At 45.3% G+C, this 9,901-nt stretch overlaps 1 protein-coding gene across 6 annotated transcripts in view; it reads left to right on the forward strand.

Moving 5' to 3' along the window:
- WIZ (WIZ zinc finger) overlaps positions 1 to 6,300 on the forward strand; it is a 62,984-nt gene extending 56,684 nt beyond the window's left edge. For all 6 annotated transcript variants that reach the window (XM_040414717.1, XM_040414722.1, XM_040414720.1 and 3 more), the window contains 4 exons: positions 338 to 1,171; positions 1,272 to 1,628; positions 2,999 to 3,188; positions 5,242 to 6,300. In XM_040414717.1, the coding sequence (XP_040270651.1) occupies positions 338 to 1,171; positions 1,272 to 1,628; positions 2,999 to 3,188; positions 5,242 to 5,401 (1,541 nt within the window). In that variant the 3' untranslated portion in view covers positions 5,402 to 6,300. The remainder of the gene's footprint in view (positions 1 to 337; positions 1,172 to 1,271; positions 1,629 to 2,998; positions 3,189 to 5,241) is intronic.
- Positions 6,301 to 9,901: the final 3,601 nt, after the last annotated feature.

Raw genomic sequence — 9,901 nt, forward strand, 5'->3', positions numbered from 1 at the left:
GTAACTTGTCCCTACTCCCTCTAGTACGTGTTTAAGGCAAAAGTGAGTTTTATCCTTCATTTTTAGCAATTCTAATCCTGAATTATTATTATTATTATTTTTTTAATATATTTTGTTGGACACCTTCGGGTGCATGTGCGGTGTTTGAGCTTTATTAGGGAGTGACTCTGGCTGCTTTGTGTGAATACCGGAGCGTATTCTGCTTTTGCTGTTTGTATTTTTCCCTTTTCAGTGTGATCCTTCTCATTTGCTTTTTCATTATTTAACTATTTTTCAAGCCAACACCTCTTTTCGTCTCATTGTCCTTCCTAATTGTTTCCCGTTTTCCTCTCTCCAGCCTCTCGAGCAGACCCCACCCGCGACATCCGCTGTGAGTTCTGCAATGAATTTTTTGAGAACCGCAAGGGACTGTCTAGTCATGCCCGCTCTCATTTACGTCAAATGGGGGTTACTGAATGGCACGTGAATGGCTCACCTATTGACACTTTGCGGGAAATTATACGCAAAAGGCGCCCAGGTCCACAGCAGCAAATTTCTACCATTAAAAAGGAGCCTCGAAGCGATGATGAACCACAAAGTCCATCACAGAGACTGTCTCCCCTTGGGACTGGCTCTCAAGGAATGGCTCGAGATATGTCAGTTTCTGTTCATGGGCGTCCCCATAACAACTTCCTGTCTCCAATGCCAGCTAAGAGGCCGTTGTCCCATGGACCAAGACAGCCTGATCCAAGGGGCTTTGTGAATATAGAGCCAAAGACTTGCAATCAGTCTAAGTCTTACATGCACGGGGAACCTAGGCCGAAAAGTTACATTCAAGATGACGGTAGGCCCAAAACCTTTCTTCAGGGCGATGCAAGACCCAAAGCGTTTTTGCAGAGTGCTGATGGGAGGCCGAAGACTTTCATTCATGAAGGGAGACCAAAGGGCTTCATGACAGGAGACCACAGACCTAAGGCATTTATGCATGGGGAGCACAAGCCCAAGCCCTTTTTGCAAGGTGAAGGTAGACCCAAACCTTATCTTCCCGGAGAAGGAAAACCCAAACACTTCATGCATACTGACAACAAACCCAAGGTTTATTCTCCTGATGGTAAGCCAAAGGCTTACATCCAGACGGAGCTTCCTTTCAAGGTGAAGGTAAAGGCCTCTCCGGAGAAGACAGCGGCCTCATGTAAGTAGAATGTTTTATGAACCTGTTTGGTGTTTTCCAATATTTCTGTTTTCTCATCTGTCTCATTTCTCCATACACCCATTGTATTTTCCTTCTGCAGTGGAGGCATGTTGTGAACTATGCGGCCTCTTCTTTGAAAACCGGAAAGCGCTTGCCAGCCATGCCAGGGCTCACCTTCGTCAGTTCGGAGTCACAGAGTGGTGCGTCAATGGCTCTCCAATAGAAACACTACGCGAGTGGATGAAGCAGCGGCCCCAAAAGGCTGGAGCTTATCTCAGCTATATTCAAGGAGGGCGTCCTTACACTAAAAAGTTCAAACGGGCTTTGCAGTCACCAAAGCCTGGAGTGACTGAGAGGGAGAGTCCATCCGTTACCCCAGTCAAGGTGGCAGAAGCAGAACAGAGCGCTGGAGCTCATGGAGTGGCAGCCGAAAAGCCAGTAGAAGTACATGGACACAGTAAGTACATAGTTAAAGCATATCTGCACTTTTTTCGTGCGCCACAGCACTTTTCTGTTAACCCAGCCCAAAGAGTTCGCAAGATTTAGGGAAAACTACACTGTCTCCATAGAAGTGTTCTGCAAGCTCTGACTGTCGGGGCATGTTGAGAGTTGTAGTTTCTCAACCGTTGTGAAGCCACAGGTTATATACTGATATACAGCATCTCATAAAAAGTGTCAGTAGCTGTACATGCAGCCCGTATAGTTGGTGCTATAGAGGCTACAGCACAGAATGGTTGTAGGCTTCCCACTCCCTGCATGGTGTGTCTGAGGGTGGCGTACAGCATAGCGGCTCCCACAAGTCCATGTTGTCTGCAAATGAAGTAAGTGCAAACTCGTTGCTATTTAATGGTATTTGGCGAACTGGGTGGCCATCAAAAAAGGAACAACGAGATGGCACTTACTGCATTGGCTATATAGTCGGACCTGTGGCTTTTGGCCACCTTTCAGTTGTGTGGCGGCTGTTATGCGAGACAATGCTTTTATGCAGATTCCCTGGTCCGTTGTGTGCATTTATCCACCACACATGCAATGTCGGCCATCACCACCCCCAAAAGCTGATCACTGGAGCTAGCTAAGGTCTTGTATCCTTAGCGCTGTACCTAGTTTTGCAAACCATTGTGAAACCACGGTGCAAGCAGTCCTAGCCAGCTGAGACATAATGGTGCCAAGTGGACCACAGTAGAGGGATTCAATGGCTGCACTCACATCAATTCTAGGATAATGGTGAGGTGGCGATTCAGATTCTTACTGCCAAAGGGCTCCTCAAGCAGCAGTGTCGGACAGAGTCTTCCTTCAGGCTCACAATGGATTTCTTCATCATGTACTTATTCTGCCTGCTAATAGCGTGAAGGAGGTTTCTGAAAAAGAAAAAAAACTCTTGTGAAACCCTGATGTAAAGGCAAGGTCTGTGATGAGGTTCCTTCCCCTTAGGGGCATAGTTGGACAGTCCCTGAACTAAAGTTAAGAACTGGAGCTGTCCTGCTAGATCCAGGACATGCGAGAGGTGCAGCTCCTATGCAGTTCTATATGTCTCCATGGTTACAGACTACAATATGTAGTCTGATTCTGCACTCTTATTTCATTCCATCTTCTTGCTAACATACACACAGTGGCTAAGGTGCAATGAGTGTATCGGAGGACTGCAGGGACCGAGTAAACAAAGGGTTTTTCATAACAATGAAGACATATGGGTCTACATAGGAATTGTATACACAAGATGGAACTGTCCATTAAAAATACCGTATTTGTGAATTTTCTTTTTCTAGTTTAGATGTAGTCTTGTAGATGACTAAAGCAAGCTCTAATATGTGTTCCGACTTCCAACAGAACCCGAGAGACGTCATCCTAAGCCTGCTGAGGTCCCACCTACACGGGATGAGACGGTCGCTGACCACCTTTCCAAAGCTGAGGAGCCACGACCACCTGTAAGAGCTCGGCCTGTCCCCTCTTTGGTGCCAAGACCTCCGCAGACATCCTTGGTCAAGTTTGTGGGGAATATTTACACGTTAAAATGCAGGTGAGGCATCTGCATTGTAAATGGATGAGGGATGCATTTCCTTCCCCCTGCTCCTTTCTGTAAATGTACATGCTTTCTCCCGTAGAAGCTATGCTCTCAATCTGATTTCTCCCTCCTGCTGTCCTTTCCTCCTGTTTCACTGTTCATTTAGTAACATAGTACATAAGGCCAAAAAAAGACATCTGTCCATCCAGTTCAGCCTGTTCTCCTGCAAGTTGATTTAGAGGAAGGCAAAAAAAAAAAACCCTGTGAGGTAGAAGCCAATTTTCCCCACTTTAGGGGAATAAAAAATTCCTTCCCGACTCCAATCAGGCAATCAGAAAAACTCCCTGGATCAACGACCCCTCTCTAGTAGCTATAGCCTGTAATATTATTACGCTCCAGAAACACATCCAGGCCCCTCTTGAATTCTTTTATTGTACTCACCATCACCATCACCTCAGGCAGAGAGCTCCATAGTCTCACTGCTCTTACCGTAAAGAATCCTCTTCTATGTTTGTGTACAAACCTTCTTTCCTCCAGACGCAGAGGATGTCCCCTCGTCACAGTCCTGGGGATGAATAGATGATGGGATAGATCTCTGTACTGACCCCTGATATATTTATACATAGGTATTAGATCTCCCCTCAGTCGTCTTTTTTCTAAAGTGAATAACCCTAATTTTGATAATCTTTCAGGGTATTGTAGTCCACCCATTCCAGTTATATACTTTAGTTGCCCTCCTCTGAACCCTCTCCAGCTCTGCTATGTCTGCCTTGTTCACAGGAGCCCAGAACTGTACACAGTACTCCATGTGTGGTCTGACTAGCGATTTTGTAAAGTGGTAGGACTATGTTCTTATCACTGGCATCTATGCCCCTTCTGATGCAACCCGTTATCTTATTGGCCTTGGCAGCGGCTGCCTGACACTGGTTTTTGCAGCTTAGTTTTCTGTTTATTAAAATTCCTAGATCCTTTTCCATGTCAGTGTTACCGAGTGTTTTATCATTTAGTATGTACGGGTGACTTGCATTATTCCTTCCCATGTGCATAACCTTACATTTGTCAGTGTTAAACCTCATCTGCCACTTATCTTCCCAAGCCTCCAATCTATTCAGATCCCTCTGTAGTAGTATACTGTCCTCTTCAGTGTATATTACTTTACACAGTTTAGTGTCATCTGCGAAAATTTATATTTTACTATGCAAGCCTTCTACAAGATCATTAATAAATATATTGAAGTGAATAGGGCCCAATACTGACCCCTGAGGTACCCCACTAGTGACAGTGACCCAATCTGAGTGTGTACCGTTAATAACCACCCTCTGTTTTCTATCATTGAGCCAGTTACTTACCCACATACAATTTATTGAAAAGGAAAAACTAAAATCTTGCACTGACATAAGACCCTTTACTCAGGACTTAGTTGAAGCCCCTTTGGCAGTGATTACAGCCTCTAGTCTTCTTGGTGATGAGGCCACAAGGTTTCTACACCTGGATTTGGGGATTTTCTGCCATTCTTCTCTGCAGATCCTCTTAAGCTCTGTCGGGTTGGATGGGGGCGGTGGACAGCCATTTTCAGGCTTCTCCAGAGATGTTCAAGTCAGGGCTCTGGCTGGGTCACTCAAGGAGATTCACAGTTGTCCCTAAGCCGCTCCTGTCTTGTCTTGGTTGTGTGCTTAGGTCAATGTCTTGTTAGGAAGGTGAACCATCACCCCAGTCTGAGGTCCAGGGCAATCTGGATCAAGCTTTCATTAATATCTTTGTACTTTGCCCCATTCATTCGATCAACTCTTTTAAGCTTAGCTGTAAACTTTTATGTAGTTTCGAGCTGAAGCTATTTTCTTTAGGGTTTACCAGAACCTCAGCTGATATCTGGTAGTAGTAAAAATTGCATGTGCAAAACCCCTAGAGTTAACTATTAGCCTTGTTGATGTGATATTTGGGAGTCTCTACACATTAGCCAAACCGTGGCCTTACCCTTATCCCTTATGCCTGAGATGAATACTTGTAGGACTGGTCTGTTAGATTTTAACATTGAATGCTAATTTTTCTTTTGCCTCCCCCCAACCAGGTTCTGTGATGTCCAGTTCCAAGGTCCACTTTCCATCCAAGAGCAATGGGTCCGTCACCTCCAACATCACATACTGGAAATGAACTTCTCTAAATCCTCCAGCCCACCACATACTCTTTCATCACAGGACCAGCAGCCTGAGCCTGCCAAAGCTCAGTAACCTCCAGCATCAACATTGCATAGACCCCGATGGACTGATGAGCGCCCTATACGACGCGTCCATCGGCCAATGGTGGCATGCAATTTGTAATAGAACTCTTGATGGTGGCTTACATCATAGTAGGAACCAATGGATCTATTAGAAGAAGGTTTTGTGGAAAGTAATGGTCTGGGCTTTGTGTAAAGATTCAGAAGCACCTTTCCAGGTGGCAAGAGCTGGTATTGCAGTATGTAGGGGGAGGGGTGGAGAAGTGACCATACTTATGGAGCTGTGGGGAATGTTATGGAAGGTTATTTTTTTTGAAGTTGTAGGGTATTTTATTGAACTTGTCTGAAATCCTGACAAGTCGTGAAATTCCCACTACTTGGCCTCAGGCTATGAAGGATGTTGTGTAATGATGACACGGTGCAAAAATAAAGCTGTGATCTGGTGACGACTTCTGATAGGCGAGCGTATCACTGTCCCCTGGACCACACCCCGGGCTGGTTTTAATAGCGGTTCACTGGCACATCACCTTCTTCCATTTTTAGTGCCATTGCTCACTTTATCTGGTGACTTCGATGTTGTGGTGATTGCGTCTCCTTACCGGTTACGGAGCGGAGAGCAGACTGGGATTACAGGCCCTGTAGTAACTTGGCTATTTCTTATACTGTTTGTTCACGATGCATTTGGAGGGTTGGGTTTTTGATTGCAATTAGATCCTATGTATGTGCCCCCCCAGTCCCTGGACAGAACTTGAGTTATTCAGTTCACACTATGCCCCTAATTTGTTAAATCCTCTTTCACACTCCTGGTTGTGCAGTCGGCAGTGTGCACCCACTTAACCGGTAGGTACACTTGGCAGCTCATGTTCTTATTGCTGCAATGCCTGGCAAATGAGGCAACTGTGGCAGCAGTTTTGACTTAAAAAAACACTACTGTTTTGTGTATAGAATTGCCGTGTAGACTTGAGTCTTCATGGTTACAGACTACAAATAAACCCAGTGTAGTCTGATCATACACTGTGGCACCTCTCTTCTTGTTAAGGGGGTTCTCCAGGAATGATTTTAAAATGGCCGCTAGCATCCTGTCCAGAAATGTGAGCAGCACTGGTTGCCTCCGGTTGCTGAGCTGCTGGAGGTGGGGGTCTCACTACACTCTGGTACTTGCATATATTACATATTGGTGAGTGTTCCTGTCAGGCTGCTCAGCCATGATGGTATATGGTAGGCCGGATTGCATCCCTACCATCTATTGTAGAGCAGTGTAGTGAGCCCCCTCCTTCCCAGACAGCTCTGCAAGCAGTGGCAACCAGTCCTGCTTATATTCTAGGACAGGGTGCTGGCAGTCATTTTAAATCCCAGATAACTCCTTAGCTCTGAACCCGGACATATCCCCATTTTCACCCCTCCGGGTCCTCTGACATGAGCATCGGAGCATTTCATGTCTTGCGCTGCAGGGCAAGTGCTGTTTTGTTTATATTTTTACATTGCTAGGCGGAGGCTTCTGCCTAGCAGTGTTCACGGTGATGTCACCGGCACGAGTGGGTGGGATTTAGCACTGCCCTAGCCTGCTTTATGACTGCAAGGTAAGACCGCACAGCTTGTAGCCTGTAACCATGCGGACAAGTCTGCTTAGGAGCTGTATACACAATATTGGATATTTTTATGAATTAGTATTAATAATTTGAAAAAATGATAAATAGATAAAAGTGCACTTATCCTCTAAATGTTTAACTCCATACCCCAGTTCACTGTTGGCATTGTTGTGGACGGCACCATGAAGAGCAAGTATGCCTTGCTGAGCGATATACGTTACATTTATCTACTTTTAACCCAGTTTTCCTGCGCAAATGAAGACTGAAATCTGGAGCTTTGCCTAAATTTGGAGCATCTTCTGGCAGCACAGGAGATACCAGTCTGTGACAAATCTCCCCCACTGTGTCTGTAGTGGTATTTTAAGACCGTGTTTTTTTGTTTTTTTTTTGTAATCTATGCTGCAGTTTTTTTTTTTTTTTGTTTTTTTTTTTAGATGTCTCTTCTTATACTTCTCTATAGAATAAAAAAAGGTCTTAAGAACCTTGTGTTCTAAAACGCGCCAGCCCAAATTTTTTTAAATGTTTTTCACAAGCCCAAAAAAAAAGGCCAAGACAGACATAGTGTGGCAGCACCCTTAGGAAACAAGACATTACAAAATTGTAAATTCTTCCTCATTTGTAATGCTTTGATGATCGGTTGACATTTGGTAACCCGCCGCTAAGGTGCGACCTAGGAAGTCTTACACTGTGGTGCAAGAAGCCTCAGATACGATGGGGGTTTCTTTTAAATGTGGTAAAACCTAGAATTTAGTATTTTACCCAAATTCACAGGCTTAAAGTTGCCATCCAACCATCTTCAGTGAGGTGAAGACTGATTGTAGGGTGCCCTAGTAGTCAGACTGGCCAAGATGAGGAGTCTAGCTGGCAGCAGTCTATATTATGTCACACCCATTGCTCCCTTTTTTTTTTCTTAAAAATTTAGGTAGTGAGCATGTCAAAAGCATTCTACTCGCATTGTAAAGTGATGGCGTATTGCGGGGAGATGCCATCACTAGAATGGTGAGGGTCTGACTGCTGGGACACCACCAGTCCTGAAAAGTAAATCCAGTGCTGCGTCTCCCTCTAAGGGCTCATGCACAACACCGTATGTATTTTGCGGTCCACAGAAAACGTGTGCATTCAGTATTTTGCAGAACGGAACAGCCGGCCCCTAATAGAACAGTCCTACCCTTGTCCGTAATGCAGACAATAATGGGGCATCTTCTATTTCTTTTGTGGAACGGACATACGGAAACAGAATGCACACTGAGTAAAACCGTTTATTTTTTTGCGGACCCATTAAAATAAATGGTTCCGCATACAGTCCGGAAGAATACGGAATGGACTTCGAAAGAAAATGCATTTGTGTGCATGTGCCCTAATTTGTGTGGGGCTGTGCTGTGTTTTTTTCCCCCTGCACAGCCACGTCCCAGCTGCGCAGTGGAAAACAGTGAGGGGGACACACAGCTGCAACCCCTCCATTCTGAAGTCTGACCCCCACTGATCATAGTGATGGCATAATCATGATATACCATCTTGTTTTAAGATGAGAATACCCGTATCTGGCAATTTATATTGATGTCCTATCGGTCATCAGTAGTGATAAGCGAAGCAAGCATCGGAATAATACTGTACAGTATTAGAATGTATGGGCTCCGATGAGCCGAAGTTATTGACGAAGTCGCGCAAGACTTCGTTAAATAACTCTGGCAATTGATTTTTTAAGGGGAAAACCCGAAACCGAACTCTGCTTCAGTTCCGAGGTACCAGTCAGAACCCAAGCAGAGTTCGGTTTCAAGTTTTAAAGTGCTTTTCCACTTGAATAACTTGTAATTGATTATTGAACAAAGTCACGTGCAAGTTTGCAAATAACTTACTTTGGCTCATCGAAGTCCACATGTTTAAATACTGTACGGAGACTGATCTCCGAACGGTTTTAGGGTGCACTCACACGACTGCGCCATCTTTAGCAGCCCTATTGAAATGAATGGATCCAAACCCGTTTCACAAAATTGCGGAACGGATGCGGACTCAATCATACGGTCGTGTGAAGAGCCCTTAATCCAAAGTTATGACCAAGGCAACTCCGGATTTAACATCTGAAGCTCGCTTCGCTCATCTCTAGTCATCAGTATCAGATTGGCAGGGATCTGACACCAGGGACCTCCGCCCATCAGCAGTTAGAGGCCAGCATTCCTTGAGCGTCGCGGCTTCTTCCTAGGCCATGTGACGTCACCGTACGTTGGTCACATAGTCGAGTTGCAGCTCAGCCCCATTGAAGTGAATGCGCAATACAATATACGGCGCTGTGCTTGTAAGCTGCGGGAACCGGCTCCAGTGAGCGTGGCGGCTCACTGTAACAGCCAGTTCTCAGGCCCCCGCTGATCTGATAATCATTACCTATCCATTATCAATACCTGGAGAACCCCTTTAAGAATTAGGCGCAGGCTACACAGTGTCATTTGGTCATCCTAAAACTGTGGCATTAAAGGGGTTGTCTGGTTTCAGGAGGAAATCGGGACATGCCTGAAATTAGGAATAGACCATTACTTACCCACCACATCCTATGCCACTGCTTCGGTTCTGGGCAGGCTCTGTCGACCCGGCTGCAGCCAAACATGGCCTCAAGAAGCGATTGGCTGCAGTGGCCATGTTTCGACATAATATTGCCACTGCTGCTTGGGTCAACAGAGCCTGCCCAGGACAACAGGAGTGGCGGCACTGGATCTGCTAGGTAAGTAATGGTCTATTCTTAATTTCTGGCTTGTACAACCCTTTTAACAGCGCTTCAGTGTTAAAGGGGTATTCCTGTTATGTATAGTCACCCCTATCCACAATTCTTTCTGGATCTCCCATAGAAATGAATCGACCGGCTGCTCCGTTGTCAGAGGGTCTCCACGGTGTAAAGGATCCCAGTGGTAAGACCCCCACCAATCTAATAGCTA

The sequence above is a fragment of the Bufo bufo genome, chromosome 1 (assembly GCF_905171765.1).
Source record: "Bufo bufo chromosome 1, aBufBuf1.1, whole genome shotgun sequence".
Classification (NCBI taxonomy): Eukaryota; Metazoa; Chordata; class Amphibia; order Anura; family Bufonidae; genus Bufo; species Bufo bufo.